This window comes from Anguilla anguilla, chromosome 16 (genome assembly GCF_013347855.1).
Source record: "Anguilla anguilla isolate fAngAng1 chromosome 16, fAngAng1.pri, whole genome shotgun sequence".
In the NCBI taxonomy this organism is placed as follows: domain Eukaryota; kingdom Metazoa; phylum Chordata; class Actinopteri; order Anguilliformes; family Anguillidae; genus Anguilla; species Anguilla anguilla.
In genome coordinates this window covers 27,873,476-27,897,411 of record NC_049216.1, presented here as the reverse complement: position 1 = coordinate 27,897,411, position 23,936 = coordinate 27,873,476, and the positions used below count along the sequence as shown (strand labels likewise).

The following is a 23,936-nucleotide window of genomic DNA, read 5'->3' as shown; positions in this document are numbered from 1 at the left end:
AGCTAATAGCTGTATTTTGCCATTTATATTTTACTTTTTAAAGTTCAGGAACTCTTAAGTGGTCATCTATGACTTTCTGTTTCACTGGGGTATAAATATAACGTGGCACATACCCAACTCCCTTAGTCATCAACATAAGGAAGGTTAGTGAACACACTATTGAAATAAGACAAACATTTGTTTAATTCATAAGTTGTGCATTGGTTGTAAAAAGCTACACACCAGAAAATACCCATCTCTACAATTATAGCATTACCTAAGAATTTTAAAACCCCTGCAACTGTAATGAAACTACTTGGAAGCGGGTGCAAGTGTGTTTTGGCTCCAAGGATCACAAATCACCAAAACTATAATTAGATTCCACCTCCTTCCAACAATGTGTTTGGAAGGCTTGCCAGATGAAACCCTCTACTGTCATCAAACTACAAACGTAAGTGCATGGAGTGCTTGTGAAATGTCACTGGAATTGGGTTCTGTGGTCCAATGAAACAGAAATTGGGCATTTTGGCCACAAACACCAGTGTGGGTGGGTTTAGTGCAAAAATAAGGATGGTCATGCAGAACAGAATGTAATTCCTTCTGTGAAGGATGGTGGTTGATACAGTACATCTATCTTATGGTGTGGGGCTGTTTTGTTTCCAAAGGCCCTGGGAACCTTATTGGAATATATGGCACCATCGACTAGGCCAAAATCTGTCTGCCTCTGCCAGGATGTTAAATCTGGGTCATGGTTGGACCTTCCTGCATGGAGGACAATGATCCACAGCATTCCTCCAAATCCACAAAAAAATGTTTACTTAAGGCAGGATCAAGCTTTTGCAATGGCCAAACAACATGTTGTGGTGTGAATAATTGTTACACATCTTTTTAAGAATAAAAATGATTTCATAATGGCTACATTTCTGGAGTGTACTTTACTTACACATCAATTCCAGATCATTTTTGTGGGTCTGAATCCCTATGCTGCACTAACTCCCTGTGTTACATTCTTTATTCTACATTTTATTTGGAGACAAAGGGACACAATAAACAAACCAGAATGCTAGTGTATTGGCAACGATTTCATACTGTTGCCTTCACTGGTGTATTTGTTTATGTGTTGGCAAATGTAAATACTGCACAAGAAAAAACTTTTTTTTTCCAAGAGGAGGGCAAAGACATTTCTGCTTAGCATTGTGGCAGGATGGTGAGCAGTGACAGGAAGGCTTTTTGATCGATGCTCAATGTTGGCAGGTGGTGGTTCCCAGAGATGTCTGATAACAAGACAACCGAATCGCTGGGGAATTCAGGTCAAAGGGTTTTGTTTCTACTGAAGTGTGCCTTGTTTATGTCGTCCTATTTCAGAATATTATTTTTACTTTACTGCAGGACAAGACAGGTGGGGGCATGACATCATCACTCTGTCTCAGGAGACTTTTCCTGTGAAATTCTATGAATACTGGGTGAAAATGGGTGATTGAATGGATGGAAAGAAGAGGTAAATGTGCCAAATTTACCATTTCCTTGTTTGTTATTCTTTTGATGCCAATGTTTTTGAATGCATTTCAACTGTTTCTTAACCGATTAGTTGTGAAGAGCTGCTAAGTAAATAGTGAGCTATATTTTCTGTTTTGATTGTGTGTCACACTGTGATCGTGATATGTCAGTTGGATATTTGTCTCCCTTAAGCAAGTGATTATTTATAGATTTTTTTAAATTTTGCAAATATTTTGAATTATGCGTGGCCCTTAAACACTTAACTGCCCATCTAACTAATGTAAATTAAACTGGGTGACACTCTGTTACTTACACTAGTTCATTTTATTATATAAAGGAATATTTGTTACTATTAAAATTATGTTTACTGTTTAGTAGAAAATTAGGAGAGTTAATTTCCTCCTGGTGAGATGGAGTGACTAATGCCGCACATTAAAACGATATCAAGGGTCTGTGACCCTCGGCTCACCTGTGGTCCATGCTCCGCAACACCACTTGTTTTCATTAGAGCCAATAATCATTGATCCTGTCATTCCTCTGGAGTGTCTAGCAACCCCAAAAACTGTCAGTCCCTTAAATTAGCACAGCTTGTCCTTGAAACCATGTCCTTGATGCAGAAATAAACATTGTTGCCTGTGGAATAAGAACCACAACCAAATACTGCCTCCATTGTAACGGACTGTCCATAAGGAGACAGTGCATAATGCGTCACACGGTGAAGGCCACACCCACGATGGGGAAAAACAATCTGTTGCACTCCATAAAGTTATGAGCAGTCGGTGGATTTACAAGATTGAGATGAGAAAAAGAATGAGCCAATGATAAGGAAAAAAGTGGATTCAGACCATTAGACGTGAGGGGAAGGGAGGAAAACTGGGATTTTGAATCAATGCAATGCTAAAATAATTCTAATTGTAGTGTCACCATTCAGAGTGATTTGATGTAGCTGATTCTGAAATCCAGTGCTGCATCTGATGATGCATATGGTGAGCAAACTAGCTGGTGAAGTGAACATGCTAGAGAGAAAGCGAGAGCAAGAGAGTGAGCTCTGTACAGTCCCAGTTGATGGTGAGTTTGATAGGATAGGGGTAATGAACTTTCTTGAGAGCTGTGATTTTGACTTTCAAGTGAAACACATTCAAGGGAATAAGTTACAAACACCAGCAACAAGCTATAATTCTTCTGCTCCACTGTGCACATAACTCCTATGTTACCACGGGTGTTTTACCCTATTTCTTTACCTCTTCTTTTATGCTCTTTCATTTAACTTCATTTCATTTTTTCTGTGGAGGTCAGATCATCATTAATTATAAAGAAATGTTCAAATCCAGACTCCTATCATAACAAATAGATGTGCTACCTCACTGTAAATGGTTTCAGTGTTCAATAAACTATAGTAATATGCATGATGTGCATTCATTATGCAATGTGAGATTTAGCACTAGCTCTGGAAAAGATGTATTCTCGTAGCATTACAGTGTGATATTGTTAAAATCATTAAAACCAAAATAATATAATTTCCAATGACACAAGTATAATGAAAGCCCTTGGGTAATATATAATGACAAACACAATTGCTATAGCTTATTTGAATGGGGAAAAACTATTTGGTCCCTTTCCTCTAGCAAGACCCCATTTGGATTTTTCAACAGATGCAGAGGCAATTAGGATTATATTTAAAGGGGAAAAATTAGCTATGTTGAAAGAGGCTATAAAATAAGTACAACAGTTTTGGCACCCAGACGAGAACACTTTTGAAATCTGTTTGGCCATACCAAGCATTTATATTATAAGCTTTGTAGAGGCTTTTGAATGGATGCTTCCTTGTTATATAGCTAACTGCAATTAGTTATATGATGTATAAGTGTAAGATAAACTATAGCTAGGTATCTTGGCTTACAGGTGGTTACTGAAAAGATGGGTGGGCTAGGTTTTAATGTCCCCTGGCTGGATTTACAAACTGCTAATAGAGCAGGGTTTTCAGACATAGTCCTCTGTGTAATCTGGTTCAAGAACTAAAACATCAGCTTGCATTGGACAACCATTATTCATTGTTGGAGCAATGATGTATGGCAGGAACAGTATCAATTTGTCTTTGAGTTTGGCTGCAAGCGACTACTCAATCAGTTTAATAACACAGGGACTGTTTCCTTTGACTTTAATCTACAATGAATATGCCACCGAATGTACAAAGTTTCAGGTATGGCTGTACACCCATCTATAGTTTCTGGACAATTTTCATGTTATACAGCTCTGCCTGTTTGGTCGACAAGAGAAGTACCTCTGTATCTCCCTCTACAGGACAATAGCGGCGCAGCGTGCGAAAGAACTACCGGTGATTCACTTCCCGCTCCCCCCAACCCCCCACCCCACAACCCCCACGCCCTTTTTTATTTAGATCCCTCCCTTGCTATCTCCATCGCATCCTGAGTTTGTGTTGGAAAGGTTTAAACAGTGCATGTTCTGATGAATATTGCAGGTAAGAAATATTCCCAAAATATTTCATTGTGAGCCCTTGAAGATGTAGAGTAGCCTAATTACCTGACGAAATAATTATTGAATTATTAATTTAGTTAATTATTCATCAAGTAAATTTATTCATAATTCAGCACTAGTTGTTAGAATAATTTGGCTGCTTTTTCGTGGTATAGTATCATAAAAGTGGGAGGACGTTCCAAATGTAGACCATCCTTTTTTTCACAGCTCATTGATACGTTTACGTTTTGTTACATTGTCCGTTCATTTCAATGCACGTGTGCAGTCCTTGTATTTTATTTTAACTACGTATTTTGTATCAAGATGTTACAAAGTTATTTGAAACTAAACCGATGCCTCATTCACGGAAAGCTTAGCACTAAGCGTGCATGTGTTTGGGTGAGAATGTAACAAAAGTGATGGGAAAACAAGTCACGCGGAGTTATCCTTGGTACTTTGAGTTGAATTGTCACTTGCAGTTGGCGAGTTCAGCTTCTCGTAATATCTTCTGGACGCGTTTGTCGTATGTGGCATGGCTAGCAATCGTGTTAAAATAGACCTCAACCACGTAACGAGTCAGTGCGTATTAATTATAGTTTCGCCTGCATAATCATGCGTTTAAATTACGTTGCAATCATTGAACTACAAATCCTATTTGAAATAGTAGTCTATACAAACATCGCATTAATCTACAATTTTGCTCTGTTCTAAGGGAATTGTCGAGTCTGACCAGGGTTCGTACGCATTGTAGGCTACGCTACTGTGACTTTTTCCCCCTCATCGTTTTTTCTCTAAATTGTTGCGGGTAACATCGTTGAACAGAATAGCATCGCGTCCCTGCAGTTTCTAGATACTTTTGGAACATTTCCCATGTACAACAGCCGTCCCCCCAGTCTTTAGGATGTAGGCTACTCACGCGCGCAGAAATTATTGGCAGACAATATTTGTATGTGTAGCATATCCGCGGGTCGCGAGAATAAACTTTGGACAGTGGAAATAATTGTATTCATAAATACGGATATTTGGGTTTGGCATTTCACATGGAAACGTTTGGCTTCATGTATGAACTGTCTTAAATTTTAGTTTTGAGGAATAGTTCATGAGCACTCGTTTTAGCATAAAAAAACAGTTCTGCAATGCCGGTAGTAATTAATTTCACGTATGTAACCAATAAGCCTTTATAATAGGAGTCATTGTAATATCGTCCCAGGTTTCATTTATACTGTCCACGAATCCTTCTCCGTATCGATTCGTGCAACCACATTTTTTACAACTTGCTATAATTTTACATCTAATAAATATGAAGTTAATTCTTGATGCTATCCTCATGCTGTCCGTCCTGGTGGTGCTGAATTGGTCATAGATTTTTACTCAAAGCGCCTGGCTAAACAAATAAAAGGGCTAAAAGTAGCACGGGAATTCAGCAGCATACTTCGCCCTTTTAAGTAAATGAGAAAATGTAATTTTAAAGGTGCATAGATATGCACGGCCATGTCTTCGAACGACGCCTATTAAAATCGGCACCAATATACGAGGCATAACAGCTTCGAGTGAATGCTAGCCTGTCCTTTAGCTGTATATTTAAGGTCCGATTTAAGAATTGGTCCGGGACAGATCAACGTTGTAAAGAAAATGCTGAAATACCATTTTACTCAACCTTCACACCCGGTAAATATTAATGACTTCATACCAATGAACGCATTCAAGTTAATGGTTACATAATTTAAGGATTCTGGTTTAGAAGTCCATTCAACACGTACTCACATTCATGAAACTATGAAATGACATGATCAATTCAGAGTCTAATCAGAGTAAATATCTTAATGTAGTAGAAAATGTAGTAAATGTTTCCTCTATGTAAATTATACTGTAAAATGTTTATCTATTTTAAAGGTCAACTGACATGCTTTGAAATTATGTAACTATATTGTATTCCATTCCATGTCATTAACCCTGTCTGTGAATCTTGAGTTCCATCTTCATATTACAGATAAGGAATAAGGGGTGTGTCCCTGCATGTGCATCTGTAGCCTACATTTTGTTGACTGTAGAGTCTGTTGAATAATGTCTTTGCAGTTGTGTCCTCTGGGGTGAATCTACAGCAGTGTAACTAACATAATTGGTTATGTGCTAGGTAAAAGTAATGTTACATTGCAATTTGTATTGTTGTGGTTTGTGTTCATTCATGAAATGCAAACATTATGGATTAATCTGGGAATTTTTGGCATGCGTATTTGGCTAGACTTATTTTCAGCTGCATTGCTCTTCCTTTGGTTGAAAATGTATGTTTCTGTGGGAGAATGATCAGTGTAGTATTGTTTTTGATGATCCTTCTTTCTGCATTATTTGTGGCTAAGGCAATAATGATAGATGTAGCCAGAGATTATCCTTAAATGTATTATTTATTAACATTTTTTATTTTATTGCTCACAGTAGGCTCCTGTGTTGGGGTGGACTTGAAACAAGGCAATCTCCAGATTTACAAAGGAATGTTTTCTGCAATCAAATTCATGGAGAACAGCTTGCTGACAACTTGATCACTTACATCCGGAATAAATAATCTACTCTTAAAGCAATCCACTCTTCGCCCACTTCAAATGATCTAGTTGGTGTTTGCATACTCAACTGCTAGATCTGATGAGTGTGGACTAAACGTCATCTGAAATGACACTTGTCCACCTTTCTTGGAAAGAAGGCCTTCTTCAGGAATAGTCATACATTTTGTAGTTTGAAAAAAGGATTTCCCCCAGGATTACTTTATTCAGCAATCCAGGTCTATGAGTGCACTTATAAGCTCTTAGTGCTACCAAGAACTGAATTCAGATACGTGTACTTAAAGGGTCCTGTGGCTCTGGACTGTGACGCTAGTTCTCTTATCCTGTGACAGTTGGGTTCACCCCTGTCTCAGGTCAGAATGAATAACATCCAGGACTTGATGTCACCGGCAGCTGCCCTCAGTGTGGTCCCCACTGCATGCGTGACGAAGGTGGAGCTTAGGGTCTCCTGCAAGGCCCTGCTGGATCGGGATACACTCAACAAGTCCGACCCCTGTGTCATTATCATGGTGCAAGCACAAGGACAATGGACTGAGGTGAGTCTCCCGCCTACTGATATTCACAGATTTCACACGCTTACATGGTAAACTGTGACTCACTCTCCACTTGCTTTGCATATTGCCATGGGAATACCTGTGGTTCAGGTGGAAAAAAATGATGGATTTGGCTGGATTTATGTATGGATATTTCAGAGTGAGAAAATGACAAGTGCTTCATTAAAAACTACACGCCATAAAGCATGATTACAGGACTAAGTGCCAAGCAAGGACCTGTCCATGTTAAAATCAATCAATCAAACTTTATTTGTATAGCACATTTCATACAACAGTTGTAACTCAATGTGCAGAAATGTCAGGGTGAAGTATGGAATCTTAATCCCACCTCCATTATAGTAGTTCTGTGTGCCAGATCAGAGTGGTGACTGCAGAAGGGAGGTGTATGTTAAGTCTGGTTAAATGGCTGCTGCGTACCTTTCTTTGAAATGGATCCAGTTTCACACAGTAGACACCACACAATGCTAGATGTATCATTATGGTCCTCAGCCTTGTAAATTCAATATTGCATTTATTCTACCAAAAATAAATAGATAACTGCAATTGTTTAACAGGTGGTTTTTAAATGGAAGATGCCAGATACTTTTGCTGAATGAAACCTACTTTAATAGAAGTGACAAAGATGTATACATATTTTTATACTTTAAATACACCTGTGTGCTCAAACCAGTTTTGAGTAGGTGTAGACATAAACCATAAATTACAGAGAAGGAAAAACCATTGGCATTGCTGTCAGTTGTAATGTGATCTTCCGAGATCATCATTCAGGTGGACAAGGTAAAGGTGAAATGAGGATGTGGAATATGCCTTGTTCTTGTTTGTGTGAGAATTAATATTTTGGAGCTATGCATCTGAAATGCATTCTCTTCTAACCAGTGTAATGGAGTAGTAATAGACAAAAGATCTCCAGCAATTGGAAGCATTCCCCGATGGTTATGGCTGTTTTACATACTAATTAATTGTTTTGATGCTACAAGAATGATAATACTGTATACAGCTGAAAACAATAAATGTTATCCTAATGCTGAAATGCGCAGAGAAAATATTTTCAAGATGAGTTTCAGTTGTGCATAAATACAGCAATTTTTACAACATGACAATAATATATCTGAACATTTATTATTATATTATTTAAAAGATACAATAAGTAGAGTATTTTTGTTTTTAGCATCGAAGGCCAACCAGTCAGTGAGCCAAATGTCTGACGTGTCATTTGCAGACATCCTTTCCAGCAGATGACATTTGCAGAATGTAGACGTCGCATCTCATGGGTATGAAGGCAAAAATGCATTTGCTGCCCTTTAGGAGGGACCCTTGGGTGATCGTTGTGTTTCATTGCAATGCATAGTGAGAAAAGCAGTGATGTGAAAATAATCTGTGTTGAAGACCCTAAACGCCAAGTCTGATGGTTTGCCATTGCAGAGAAAGAGAGCTCATTAGCTGAGTAGCAATTGATGTAATGATTCAAAATGCAAGCCCTCACAGAAGTCAAATGCTTTCCTGGAAATGTTTTGATGACCACTGGGATGCCTCTCAGTGGCAGATGCCATTTGGTGGTTATGTTAGACAACTTTGGTTGTAAATGCCTTTTTAATTGTGGAAACATGGCTCTTTTTTCACCATTCACTGCAAGGAATTTCAACATTTATATTTTTCAAAGCCCCACTCTTTTACAGGCAAATGACACGGAACTAAGTAATACTAAATTTAATTGCTTTCACTCATAAGACACAGTTGTTTAAGGCAATTTGCATTTGTACAAATGGATACATTGCATCCTGCACAAATTATTCCTATCTCATACTTCATACCCCTGGCCAAATTATTCCTACCCCCTACTTCAGTGGTAACCAACCATATTGCTGGAAATCTACCATCCTGTAGGTTTTCCTTTTAACTATAATGTTGCACACCTGAGTCCACCTACTAATTAGCAACTCGACAAGAGCTCTAGCTGTTGAATGAGGTGAGCTTTGTTAGGGTTGGAATGAAAACCTACAGGATGGTAGATCTCCAGGAACAGGGTGGATTACTACAGCCCTACTTCATACGTTTGACCAAATTATTCCTACCCCTTACTTCAAACCCCTGACCAAATTATTCCTACCCCCTACCTCATACCCCAGCCAAATTATTCATACCCCCTTCTTCATCCCCCTGGTCGAATTATTCCTACCCCCTTATTCATACCTCTGACCAAATGATTCTTGCCGCCTACTCCATACCCCTGACAAAATTATTTCTACCCCCTACATCATACCCCAGGCCAAATTATTCCTATCCCCTTATTCATACCCCTGACCAAATTATTCAGAACCATCCAAACAGGATACATGAAAACCCTGTTGATTACATTAATGGCACCATTTTCACAAAAAGGGAAATTGAATAATAAGGGGGTACTGTAAAGACCCAGTGTGATGTTGCATTCCCTGTTTTGGGACATTTAGGTAAATGCTTTTTTTTTCTCAGCAGTCAGATGTGAAATGCGTATTCAGAATATCTGTGAATAGCTGACTGTTTTCTTCTGCAGTCAGAATTTCTCCCATTTCTGTGTCTAGAACGTTTTTTGCTGTGTTTCTTCGGTTAAACTGATTAAAATTGCTGTTTGCTGTTACTTCATGTCTCGGATCCAAAGTTTGTTGGTGAAAAAAAAAGTGCTGCAGAAGAATGCTCTTGGTTGAGCAAAAGTCTTTGATCAAGCTGCTCTGTATTATTCATGAAAGACATTCTATTTAAAGCCAGATCTAGAAGAGTGAAATTATTTGACTGAATGGTTTTGTAAGTATCTTATCTCTGAGTTTTGCAAGAAGAACTGTTCTTGACTTTGTTGGCTGATGCACCTGCAGTTCAACAGCTGGCTCCCGTAGTTCAGATTCCCTTAATCAAAAAAAAAAAACATATCCTCAGATTTCTTGAAGTTTCTTTTAGGCTTTTAGCTCTGTGTATGTAGCAGTATTCAGTATGCCACTATGTGAGTAAATATTTAATGTGTACCTACACAGTATTCACTTAAGCTGGATGAATTAATAGGGCTTGAGTCTGTATAGCCATGAAACTGTGAACCTTAGAGGTTCTGTGAATTGACTGGGAACAGCCATATCTCAAGACTGGTGATCGATGTACATCATTTCATATTAGTTTGGTATGGAGTGTAAACCCTGTCTTCCTCCTTTAGAGACTCCATTAAATATGCCTGGTTGGGATGCAAAGTTGGCAGAGATGTATAAAGAGTGACAGTAATTGTTTTTTTTTTCACTCTGTGTTGAAATTAATTGGTGTATAAAGTCATTGGGCATTCAAGTCCAGCTTCCTCCCACCAGAGGAGGATGACTTACAGCTGCATTAGTGACCCGTACCTATTTGCCTGGACCCACAGGTTACCAGCTGTCATCACTGAGAGGTGTACCTCTGTGACTGACACTAGCTCTTCTACAGCATGCTGTGTGTCTAGTAGTGTGGAAAGTAGTCAATGGTTTGTGGGTGCATTGTAGGAGTCCATGTGTTTCAGTTGCAGTGTTTCCTGCGTAGGTGTGGGTGGCACCATGGTGATGTGAAAGAATAGCACAATTGGCCATTTTAAAAGGGAGTAAAATCAAGTGGTAGCACTTATTTCTGTTACCACAGGAAGTGGCAAATGAATATGTAACAACATAACAAGAAAGAGAATAAAACAGAAGTGAATTAATGTCTTTCACGGCAAATGCAAATGAGAGAATTAAAGACTAATTAAGAGCTCTGCACTCTTGTTCTGATACTTTCAGTTAGCATTGATTAGCGACATAATCAGTGGTGTTTTGCGGCAGTCCTCCGCATGAACAATTTTTGAAAACAAACTGTAAAAGTGTGAATAAACATCAGGAATTCTGCTTTCATAATGTTATTGTGTTCTATTTGAACATGCAGTACTTTGGTGAATTACGTGGTCATTATGGCCATGAATGAAATAGGCCAGAAGGCATGACAGGGTCTGCATTAGAGTGTAATGGCAGCATACTCAGGGCCATGATGAATGATGTGGCCTATACAGTACGTACTCGTGGGTCATCAGTAAACTTGGATGTTTTACATTGTTTTTAAAATTAAATAGTTTGCCAGTTTTCCAAAAAACTAAAGTCTGTCCAATATAAATATAATATTTTAGAATGGTAGCTTGGTTCATAATGTTAGCCAGCCACCTTCCTTGGACTATATAATGCAGAAGGTATGCAAATGATAAAAAAGAAGCATCCTCATTTTTTATTTAGGAAGAGACTTTTCAAATATTTTGTATATCATATTTTCAATCCAAGTATGTCTGGTAAAGCAGGATATACCAATTTATCATCATAAACCATGAGTCACTGTTTCAGGGGGTATTTTCAATGTACTTTCAGACCACAGCCTTGAGTGGCTGATGCCTCCATACAGTAATAGCTTAAACGAAGCACTCACTATACGTCTGCCCTTATCAGAAACAATAAATGAGAAATATGTTATTTTTTCCCTCAATAGTGCTTGATCAAAGAACAGTCTGACAAGTCCATTATAATGGGGTGTCATGAAGTCAAAAGTAGGTCAGAGTTTGGTTGCAATAACAGCTTAAGGGATGGTGGATGAAAAACAAGTTCCTGGTACATACTTTGAGTTTGGATGTTTGAGTGAAAAGAAAATGCTCCCAAGCTTTCTGTCAGCGTGAAATGCCTTTTTGACACCTGACCTTGACGCAAGTGCAATGTTGATGCTGTCACTGAGTCTGGCTGCACAGGGTCAAAAGTGCAAGGTCCTTCTCCCAAGTGTTTTTCTTTAGCTGTCCATCTGACGGTATTATGGTAACAGTATTCAGTAATCTCCTGTGCCTTGGCTGCTCTGCAGCTGTGCTCTCGGTCTGTATTTTAACATACACCACTGCCATTCAGCATCTGCCAGTCAAGAGGTTTCTCTTCTTAAGGAGCACATTAAAGTGGGGAAATGTGGGGGAAACCGATTTAATATCCTGAGTGGGAATATAGAATAATCTATTGATGGGTAATACAGTTTATTCACTCATGCATGCCTGACAGATTCCAAACGCCATCTCCCAGTGTCCAAGGAGTAAGTGACGATGAGTACTGAAAAAGATGTCAGGTACATCTTGTTACAGAGCAGCTGGCATAGATTTGTGCACTTGTTTATTGTTGGTTGCGCTCACATTACTACAGATTTAATTATAGTTACATTATACTTGTGTATTCTTCCTCATATTCACGTGGAATTTACAGGCTGTGTCGCCATTTGATAGTTTTATTTATCTTTATACATTTTATTGTAATTCAATCCCATCTACTGAAATGTCAGGCACTACAATTTAATGAGATACTATCGGCATAGGAAAATAGATGTGGAAGCACCAAGGCTTTGATTGAACAAGCTTGCTTGTGACTAACAAAGGGCTTCAAAACTATGAATGTAAATGATTTACCCCCAAGGGTACGCTGTATACACAGACTCTCATTTAACCTCTCGGTTGATTGGTTCAGATTGGCTGGTCACATGCCTAAAATTGTTGGGTAAGATGCAACCTTGTGATATTTTCCCCCGCTTGGAAATCAGTTTATTTGGTGCCTCTACTAAGAACTAGAGAATGTTCCTTTCCGCTATATTACTCCTTCAGTAATAGGCTGGTTCTATCCCGCAATAATGCGCCATTTAGGAAGCCAATATGTGGATACAGCGATGCTGTGCTGCCCTGAAATGGACGCCTCACAATGTGAAACATGATTCCAATATTGCTGCTGCTGTGCACCACGATTGGATCGCAATTCAGCCTCAGGTGGTGTCATCTCAGGGCCATCAACGCTGATGTAGGGAGGACGAAACCAATATCACTGGTCACCTTGTGTACTGTACGCAATGCACGCGGCAATTTCTCTCTGTCTCACTCAGGGCCTTGTTATTAATATGAAGATCCCCCCAGGGGCCTGTAGGGCCTCTCTGTGCTGTAGGAGGCCCCCCAGTCTGGGCTGGCGCATGTGCAATGCTTCGATCCCCTTTCTTCTTTATAGAAGAGGTGACACAGTTGTATGTATGATACCACAGTTGTATGTATGATACCAGGCATGGCTGGAAGCATTGAGCTAAAAGCCTCAGCCCTCGCTTCCCAGCCAGGGTTCAATCTGAGATGCAGGGTGCTGTGCTGCCTTGTAGTGCTGGATTTCAGCCCATGGACAAACGGTCCAAAACTGCAGCAATGACTCTCAGGGCTTAAGGCATGAAGAACAGACTGCTCAACTCCACAAATCTGTCTGGCAACATCCAAAAATAAGATAATTATCCTTCTGTCTCATTTGTATGTTCTTTTGTGATGGCTCCTCACAACCTATGCATTAAATATTCTCAGGCAATCCCGCCTTTACGTTAACCGCCTGAGTTTATATGCATAGGAATGCAGTGATACGTATAGAGAACAGAAATGCAAGTGGATAACACAGAAATTGGGCACTTCCAGGGTGAATTGCATTTCCCCTCATATTCCACATCTTATTTCAGCCATAAAATATCTTGCTTAAAAGATGCTTATGTAATCCTCACCTATTGTCGCATATGTGTATATTTTTATAGATTCAATATTTTTATCACCAGGCTTCAGAGAAAACTCTCTGTGCCACCTCATGAGTAAAAACAAGTTGATTAGACCTAATGCAAAGACTCTTGATTAGCGCAGTTGATTAGCAAAGAATTTTTCTTTTTTTTTTTCTATAAAAAAAAAGAAGTCTTCCAAGACTAGCTGCGAGGCCCTGACCCAAATCAATCACAGGATGAATATATAATACCCAGAGACCTCAGAAGTCCCTCTTACATAAGTCATGAGCATATTTTATGTTCTACGAGAGACATAGTCTCTCTGGTGGCCGACACCCATCCCTGCCTCTGCATCCCCAATTCCCTTTCGCTGCACAAATAAACACAAGTGTCGACAGAGCTGTCCAGGCAGATGGCAGATGAAAAAGGATAATTAAGCAGCCTTGCTCCTACCACTTCTTTCAGGAAATTATTTTGTTCATGTGAAGACTCATACATCGATAATGACTCATCCTCTGCATTTATGATTTTTTCAGCAAGCCACCTTTACACCTTTTACCGAAGAAAACCAATGTGTAAAAAGAGTTGCATGCTGTATTACCATGGTGTTGGGTTTTTAAGATGGCCATCAGCAGTTTGTGAATGCATATACTGTTCACTGAGTTTTTTTTATTGACTGTGATCCGTGGGAGAGTTCTTTCTGAAGTGTATGTCTAATGCCTCTTCCTAATCCCTAGTAGTCAGCTTGTTAGTTTATTTCTAATGCAAATCCACATGGGCCATGCTCATTTGTGGCTGAACTGAAATTAATGAATGCACTTTCTAGGTTATGGAGGCTAGCAAGCTGAAAAATAATTTCTGAAAGGGAAATATCGCAACTACTACTACTGCAACCACTATGCCTACATCTAATAATATTAATAACAATCACAATAACAAGCACAATAATAACAATAGCCATCATAATAATAATAATAATAATATTAAATAAATATAAAAAACATACTATTCAGCCAAAATGCTTCACAGTGTCAACTATGAATCATTCATAATATAAACATAAAATAAACAATACAATCTAGTTGCCATAGTAATGTAAATTCATAAAATAAGTACAATGATGATTGCAAGAACCCAACATTAGACATAAAAGAAACATGTATCACTGCCCTAAAATCAAAACAACAGGAAAGAATTTAGCATAAAAAGGCAGTTTTGTGTAAGAGCTATTTTAAATAAATCTTGAGGTTAAAGTTTTTCACTATAAATCTTTATGTATGCAAAAGAAGAGTTCCATAATATTGGTCCATAAAACCAAAAACTAGTCTCTCTGATTCTTTTCTGATTCAATTTAGGAATGGGAAGTACTGTAGGCTGCCTGACATTAAACTATTATTTGGTGGTATTCTGCTAATAATTTAATTTTGTGTTCAGGTGAGAAAAATGTAAGCACTTTCAAATCATATAATGGCTGTAAAATCAATACTAAATCACACAGGATGGAGGGTCAGCCCTGCAACTAGAATAATCCAGATATCATTCAGAGACGTCACCCCATTGAAAAAGGAAATAGTCTGGAGTGCACGGATGCAAAATGAGGTCTTTAATGGAGGAACATAAAACTGCAGCATTTTGACACCGCAACTTTGAGAAATGTTGCTTCACCACAGAGACTATTTCCCATTTATATTCATATGTATTGTCGTTATATTTATTTTGAGAAATAAATACAAAACCAATATATACGTCTTTTACCTATTTTTATTGACAATGATTGAAGAAATTCATGAGATAAAACTTTGGCTTTGAAACAAATGTGCAGGAAGGGAACAGCAGTACATTCTGACCTGATCAAACACTCCGAGCCTGTCAGCTCTCTGTTTCAGATAAAATGTCTTCCACAGGATTTAGATCTGAGATTTACTACCATCCAGAGAGTAAATAAACAAGAAAGAACTTCATATACAGTCGCACAGATGGGTGAAATCTGCCTTCCTGGAAGCCTGTGAAACTGTTGAACTCTTTCCTAAAATAATTCCCTTGGCTTTTGTGGGCAATGCAGGCTTGATAGCCACATCTGCAACGGCTAAATATTGTGAAGAGGGAGGAAAGCAGTGTAAACATTATTTTTAGATGTAAAAACAGGGAGAGGAATTATAAAAATCTCTGACAGATGGGGCTGTATGATACCGTGAATATTAATAATTTTAAATATGTAGAAGATTGTGTACTTTTAACTGGCAAAAGGATGCACCACTATTCTGCCTTCAAACAAGGTGATCAAGTTTAGCTAAACTGGAAAGTGTCATTTCCGAACAGCCCCCCTGGCAGAGTTCAATATAGTTTGCTGAACTGAAATGCTTGGTTTAACCAAGATGAGTTTCCGCAGCTGAGGTCATTTTGTTTTGTTCTGTTGCAGCTGGACAGGACAGAGGTCATCAAAAGTAACCTACACCCAGTTTTTGGAAAGGTCTTTACCCTGGACTACTACTTTGAGGAGGTGCAGAAGCTGCGCTTTGAAGTCTATGACATCCATGGGACGCACAGCATTGGCACTCGTGATGATGACTTCCTGGGGGGCATGGAGTGTACTCTGGGCCAGGTAGGACAGAGCCAGTTCCCTCTAACCTGCCTCAGTTCATTAGCCTGCTATACACACTCTTTGAGGGGTGAGGTGTGCTACTGTTCAACACAATTTATTAAATAAATTTTAACCATATCCTCTGTCTTGCATTATGGTCTTTGTCCTATATTCAAAGAAAAAAAACTAGGCACGGTAGTCTGAGTTAGCCTTTGGCTAATCTGTAGAATTCTCTATAAAGCCTTTCTGTTTGCCTGTTATATTCAGTGTAACTTAGCAGGCTTGGAGAATGAGGCACTAAACACAAAAGCCGGCGGGAACAAATGACCTGAAAACATTATGAGGTGGCTGGGATGGAATGAAGTCATTAACGGGGACATTGCGGCTGGCTGGATGAAAGTCCTGAACCTGTGCTTGTGGTGTCTGCAGTTCCACTGTATGCTTTGCTAATGGATGGAAGTGAATGTTTTTACGTGTGAACTGACTGGAACAGTTGGCTGGCCACTAAGTGAGTCAATTACCAGGGAGTCCTAAGAAATATTCATTGAGCAGTCCCCCCCCCCCCCCCCCCCCCACTAGATTTCAGAGGACCTGGAAAGTATGTGGATTAAATGCCACTCTGTACCACTACCACATGCCCCTTAGCTGTTTCTTGTACATTCATAGGCATAGTACAAGACTTATAGCTTAAACAGACGAGCCAGATTGCATCCTGACATGCATACAATGCATACATGCCTAACAGCAGAAACCACTCTTGAAATGGACTGCTTATTTCTGTACTGTTGACTATAGAGCTTGTCCGTGAATTATGCAGCCTAATAATGAGCATAATTATAAGCCGAGTGTTTTCACTGCCCGGGCTCACCTAGGGGGCAACCTGCAAGGATGGATCTGAAGGAAAACTGCTCTGTTTGGACCATTAACTGTCTTAAAAAAGTGTAGTGTTGATGGGAGATAATGGGTTGTAGTAATGGACATTTTGTTCTGCCCCGGATAAGCCATAAGCCTTTTGTGTCCCACAGATTGTGGCCCAGAAGAAGATGGTGAAGCCTCTTTTTCTGAAATATGGGAAATACGCGGGGAAATCCACCATAACGGTAGGCTTATTCTCATGAAATTCAGTGCCTGAACTTACTGTACTTCATTGAAGACTGGGGAGTGCCCACGAGTAAAATAAAATGGTATAATGGGTCTAGTGCAGGGGTTTGCAGTCCTGGATCTGGAGAACCCAGGTCTATGCCGTCTGTCATTCCAACCGAAATTTCAGCTCCTGAAGTATAAAGAGCTGTAGATTTTAATGCCTTTAATGTCTCGTGGGATGATTTGCCTTCTTGTGTCAGAAATGGATATTCCTGTTACAAAGAGTGAAAATATAACTTTTTTCAACTTATGTTTTCTGTTAATTAAATGATGGACCTATGGCTGAAATTAAAGTGTGGGCGCATAGTCATTTAATCTAAACTATTTGTGGAAACTGAAGTGTTGAAGTACAAAGTGCATGGTAATGAGCAAAACCTACATTATACAAAAATATGTTTCTGCAGATAATTATGGAACTTAACCATGTTTTCATTAATCTTTATTAATTAAGAGTTTTTTGGTTAGAAAATTCTCTACATTCTGTCTTGAGTTAATCTGTATGTTTTACTACTCCACTGAAGAAGCATGTCAAAAAGTCACTTGAATATCACGGTTCACTGAACTGTCAAGTACAACATTCCTTTGCAACGCTGCCTTTACCGCTCTTTCACCTTAATACATCTGAGTGGCTGTATGTCTGACTCTGCTTCCGCTACAGCATCCCCTAGATCTCACTCATATAGCCCCCTTTCAGACATTTGCTTGGCCAGCAATGCAAGAACTCACTTCAGCATGTTTCACATTCGTCTGGATGCAGTAATCAATGTTATCGCTTAAAGGTGTATCATTTCAAAACTAGTCCATTTTTATACAAATGACTTGCAAACTTTTATAATTATATCTTTCTGAACTTCTGTGCATGTGCAATTTGTTTTGGCAGTTATGTAGTTATATAATTGTTCAAAATAATAACCATGTTCATTGAACAAATTAGTTTCCTTGCTTTGAGCTGCACTGACGTGACTGGGGTTTAACGGCCCTTGTTGTGGCCCAGTCATAGAATTGTAAGCATGGGGAGGCATCAGATTGCAATCATGGACCGCCTATAGGCACATTTAAATCTCAGCTGAATGTCAGCCAGTGGCCACAGATAGTCATTATGTAGCCAGGTGTTCCAAACGCTTGAATCATTAATTGTTTTAGATGAGATATGTAATGATTATATGTTATATAACAATAAAGCGAATGTCTCCCATTGTTACTCTTATTTTTGCTTCACACTGGGCCCAGTCGCACAAAGAACAATTGCACCTGTTAAAATGGCGATGGCGGGGAAAAAAAGGTAAAATGTGTGTTATTATGATATTAACCTGATATGAGGTGAGAGGTGAGTGAAGGCAGCAAAAGGACCTGCAGTGCTTGTCCTCTTATTCGAAGAGCAGATTAGTTTCTCCTCCGTGTTATCCTCGGCGTGTCCTGCTGCCTTTTTCTCTCACTGTTTTCTCATGCTCGCCAGTGTGAGCTCATCACCTCTAATGAAAAACAACTTAAAATGACATGAACAACTTAAAATGTCCATAAAATGCCAAGCGCATGTTTGTTTCTTCTCTCTTAGATTCATGCAGAGGAAATTTCAGGGAACAATGGATATGTTGAACTTTCCTTCAGTGCTAAAAAACTGGACGATAAGGTAAGGTTTCTTCATTGTTTTTCCCCAGCAACGCAGATTTATCTGTGATTTCTTGGTCTTTCCCCTTTGAAATTGGTTTGTGGATCGAACTGATTGTACCCTTGTGTGCAAGGAAGTGAAGGAAATTTTGAAGCACATTAATAATTGTAAGCATAAGACAATTGCTTGTAAAATACATTTTAGCTCAGGCGAGGCCCAATGCAATTTTGATTTCCAAATATGCTTATTACTTTTCGCCCCCACTGGCCAATCTTATATGCTTTGTTTTGCTTGTTAAAAACCGCAGAGTTAAAATGACTCCAGTGGTGTTTTTCAGCCACAGGCTTAACTAAGCTTCATCCCGAGTCTGTGGATCTCTTTCAGGTTGTAGAAAAACCAAAAGTAAAAGTAGAAAATAACATTTGTCTTACTTGTCCTCCATGGAAGCACATAGAGTGCCATGGAGGCAAGGTTCCTGCTGAAGCTTGGCTCTAGTGAATAGAATGTAGTGCTTGATGTTCACATGGTGTACTGTGAGAATGAGTGGTCTGGAGGCACAAACTGCTTCCCCTTGAATGCAGAGATGACTAAACTGAGCCATGTGGCCCCTCTGTGGGACACTGCCCACCCGTCCCCCCCCTACAACCCCCCTCCTCTTCTTTCTATCACTCCCTCTTGCTCTCTTTTTTTCTCTCATGTGCACTTTCTCTGAGGGCATTGCGCCAAACTCCCCCTTCATATAAAACTGCTTTTCTGGCGATCTGTCTCTTTCCCCGCCCCTGTTCTCTTTTCCTTTTTCGAAACGTATTAATCTTTGCATTTTACCTGGGCCAGACAGAATGTCAGATCACGAGAGACATCACAGAATATCGGCCTGCCTGCTTCGCTTCTGAACCCTGCACCTCTCACCGAGGATCAAAATAAATAAATAAAATTAAGAGTTTTTTTTTTTTGTCTGACTGAATAAGGGCAAACGTAAAAGTCTGAGCCTGCTCCAAAAAGTTCTATGGAGAAATTCTGTGATAAAATCTATGCTTTGATTGGGGCGAGGTTGCCTGCAGAAATGCACGGGAGGACGGTTCCGGAATTTTGGATCTGAAACACAAACATCCACACAGCAACCTCGGAGAGCCTCCCGTACTGTGGCAGGGAAACGACTGCATTAGCCCCATCCAACATTAATGTTTAAAGCACTTATCAGCTATTTTCAAAGTTGCTGATTGCCGCTTCTCCGACGGCACCACAGGAACGTTGGCACACCGGCGAGGGCTCTCCGCCAGCCTTTCATACATGAGTTGTGCTGTTTTACAGTCATGGAAGCGGACAGCAGCGACAATGCCCATGCACAAATGGGAAAACTGCCCACATTATACACTTATGATAGTAACTGTGAGGCTGTAGGTTTACTATGCTTTTTTTTTTTAGATTATCAGCTAGTCCACATGTTCAATTGTAGCGATTAATTTAGCGGGAACATAAAATATAATGGCCCATTACACTGTTTGCAAACTTTGCTGCCAGCCATTTTCTCACACGTGTTGCCTCTGTCTAGCATTGATTGCAGCAGGCTGTTTATCTCTGTTCTTCCACATTAAGAGCAAATTGCCTTCATATAAAAGCATTGTGCACATTGGTGCATGGTGGTGATGGTGTATTTATTAGGTGTGACCCAGGGTGGAGACCCAGAAATAACATGAGGACCACTTTGGGTCCAGACCATAATTTAAGAACTGCTGCACAGGTACATGGTAGTGGTAATGCCATATGGATCTATGAAATGAAATATGTAACCCGTATGAAGGCAGAGAACAATGTCTTGAGAAAACAAAACCTTACTAAAGAAGGGATTAGTCTGGCAAATGTGAAGGCTGATTAATCACCAGTCAGTAATCTGTAAATGGAATCTGTCTGTTAAGATGACTTTGAGTATCTCATTAGGCAGGGAGGATCATCTTTTAAGAATCTGTGTACATTATCTGTAGTTCGCAGAAGACTCTCACCACTAATTTGTACATGCATCTTAAATCTAAAAAAGGCTTTGTGTTATTTTTTTATTTTATTTTAATGATGCAGTCAGCAATCATGAAGGGCTCAAAAACCAAGGACAGTATCAATGGGAGCAATTTGATTGCTTCAGTTATACAAGACTTATTGCAGCACAGATTTCCCAGCTGCCTGGCTAACAAATGAATAGATGAATTGCGGCAAGATTCTGGGGCACTGTTCATTTGTGTAGTATCTATTTCTGTTTCAGAAAAGCTTGGCTTTTCAGATGTGCCCTTTCTTTTGTTATTTGTGTTAAATGTGACTTTCTTTTGATGCTTGTAGTCACATTTATTCATTGCAACAGTTTACTAAGTCATACGATAATGTGCCCTGCTTTCATGCATCAGAACATTTGGTGCAGTTCATACAAAGATAAGATGTTTTAGAGTGGTGCATCTCTCATTTATCATTGGGCCAAGTATGTGAATTAGCCTACTTAATGAATGGTACAAATCCTCACCTTTTGATGGTGAGCACATGTCCACTTGCAATATGTCTGTTTTGTCATTACTGGCAAGATGTTACTATGACAACCAGATGAAGGATACCTGATTTTATGTCTGCACCCACAGAGATGTATTGGATAAAAGCTGTGAAAATGGGAACAAGATGTCTCTTTTTTCCTGCACAGATAGTGAGGTGTAATATTCTTGCCTGTGCTCTTCAGAGTCAGTAAACTCTTACCAAATTGCATTTCTGGGAATCTGGATTCTCCATTAGCATCCTAATGTGATTTTTAAAAATCCAAGTTCCCTGTTTCAGCAATTAGCATGACCTTACAATAGCATTGGCCTTTTTTGTTTGTTTTTACAGGATCTCTTCAGTAAATCTGATCCCTTTTTGGAAATATTCCGGATCAACGACGACGAGTCTGAACAACTCGTTCACAGAACTGAGGTTAGGAAGCCTTTGGAATATTTATGTCATTTGAATAGGAGTACCTCGGTACCTCTTTGTGACATCCGTTTTTTCAACTGCAGCAGGAAAACTGAAGATCACCACTCTCCTCAGATGCAGAGGCTGCTGTGTGTTTGACGCTCCTGTTGCCTTTCACAGGTGATCAAGAACAACCTGAACCCTGTGTGGGAGCCCTTTAAAGTGTCTCTGATCTCCCTGTGCAGTTGCGACGAGGAGAGGAAGCTGAAGGTAAGCGCTGCTCCACGGACGCAGGTGGTGCTGCCAACGCTAATGAGCTCCCAGAGCAGGACACAGACACAGGGGAGACCAGCAAAACTTTGACTCTGTCAGTGTCTGCCTGTCTCTCTGCCCCCCTCTCTTTCTCTGTTCTCTCTCTCTCTCTCTATCTCCTTCTCAGCAGTCTCTCTCTCTCTCTGTCTCCTCAGCGGTTTATCTTTCCCCCATTTTTTTATTTACTGCCTGATACAAGCTCTCTCTCTCTCCTTCTCAGCAGTCTCTCTTTCTCCCTCCCTTCTGTATTTACTTCCTGATGCAAGCTTTTCTTAATATAAGTACATACCTTTTTATAATTCTGGTTTATGCTAAGAAAATGAGTGGTAAATATGCATACCTTTGAAGTCTACTGTGTATCTTTTGAGCTTGTCTGAAATGTAACGCAGTGGAACTAAAATTGCGAATACTTCACGCATGTTTGCACTGTACATTTTGGGTACCTGCTCTGAACAAGCAATGGGACTTACACAGCAAATACATAGGAAGTCATTATTGGAGCGAAAAAGAAGTGAAAGATGAGTAATAATTATTTGTTTAACAGTGTCTGGTCTGGGACTATGACTCCAGGGGCAAGCATGACTTCATCGGGGAGTTCTACACCACGTTCAGAGAACTTCAGACAATTTCCGGAGGAAACAAGGTCAGTGAGAAGAGAGAATCCGCAATTGACCTGCATTTACTATGCATCATTCTCATTAATGCACTGCATCACAGTGAGGACAATAACACTGATCTTACAAATCCCATGGCTATGCTGACAATGCCAGAAGTGTGTATAAACTGGCAACTTAGCAGTCTCCATTGTTTTCCTTGTGCTGACTTTCTCTTTGTATGTCCCAAGGTCACGTGGGATTGCTTAAATCCAAAGTACAAACTCAAAAAGAGGAACTACAAGAACTCCGGGGTGGTCATTCTCAATGACCTCAAGGTATGAGGGCACAAATCTAAGTAGATCAATTGCAGAATTACTACGTAACAGTGTGGAAAAAACATCCTTGTCCATATGTATTGCCATTCAATTATGCTGAAGACCAACATATTTTGAGTTCAGTCAGTGACCAGCAGGCCGTGTCTTCAGTGGCAAATATCTAATATAATATTCTATTTTTCCTGATATGAACACAGGGAACTCTCTCATTAATATATGAATTGGTATTTATATTGGTCAGTCCTCTCATTGATGTATCTCATGGTGTCACTTGCAGTTACCGAAGCCCCTATAACATTTGTACAGAGGCCTGTCGCTTAAATCAATACCGACTTCCTTAAGCACTTAAAATAAAGCCAGAGGTTAATAACACTGTTCATTTCCTAGTACTTACCATATAATTAAGACCTTATCCACTTTTCCCCTTCAGCTTCACAGAGTCTACTCGTTTCTGGATTACATCATGGGAGGATGCCAAATTCATTTCACAGTAAGCTTAGTGCTCGGTGTCCAGTACTGTTGAAGCTATACATTAAAATAGATTTGGGATTGATTCATTTATCTCATTTATATTATACACTGGCGATTGGCCGCATTCACATATTAAGGTGAACAGAAAGGTAAACAAGCTTGAACACAACTGCTGCTGTCCTCGGCTACCTTTTAATCATTATTATTTTACTGTACAGTATATAGTCAATAAAAATGTCAGGCTGAAAATTTGTCTTCTTCTTTTTCTTCTCACTTGCTGCCATTAGGGGCTGTGTAGTGTGAATAATTGGTCTGCAGATCGTGTTTCTGCCAGAGGCAGCTGCTCCAGATCAATTTGAATCCCTTT

The 23,936-nt window shown here is 39.5% G+C and overlaps 1 protein-coding gene and 1 long non-coding RNA gene across 2 annotated transcripts in view; both read left to right on the top strand.

The window, feature by feature from the left end:
* The first annotated feature begins 144 nt into the window (after positions 1 to 144).
* LOC118215847 lies at positions 145 to 3,837 on the top strand. Its single transcript, XR_004762902.1, has 3 exons — positions 145 to 430; positions 1,369 to 1,477; positions 3,778 to 3,837. It is a non-coding gene; the product is annotated as an uncharacterized LOC118215847 (long non-coding RNA).
* Positions 3,838 to 3,869: 32 nt separating this feature from the next.
* Positions 3,870 to 23,936, top strand: part of cpne7 (copine VII) — a 37,298-nt gene continuing 17,231 nt past the window's right edge. Inside the window, exons 1-10 of the mRNA XM_035396559.1 lie at positions 3,870 to 3,955; positions 6,385 to 7,042; positions 16,020 to 16,202; positions 17,207 to 17,281; positions 18,880 to 18,954; positions 21,793 to 21,876; positions 22,036 to 22,125; positions 22,712 to 22,810; positions 23,012 to 23,098; positions 23,529 to 23,588. Coding sequence (XP_035252450.1) covers positions 6,866 to 7,042; positions 16,020 to 16,202; positions 17,207 to 17,281; positions 18,880 to 18,954; positions 21,793 to 21,876; positions 22,036 to 22,125; positions 22,712 to 22,810; positions 23,012 to 23,098; positions 23,529 to 23,588 — 930 coding nt within the window. The 5' untranslated portion in view covers positions 3,870 to 3,955; positions 6,385 to 6,865. The remainder of the gene's footprint in view (positions 3,956 to 6,384; positions 7,043 to 16,019; positions 16,203 to 17,206; positions 17,282 to 18,879; positions 18,955 to 21,792; positions 21,877 to 22,035; positions 22,126 to 22,711; positions 22,811 to 23,011; positions 23,099 to 23,528; positions 23,589 to 23,936) is intronic.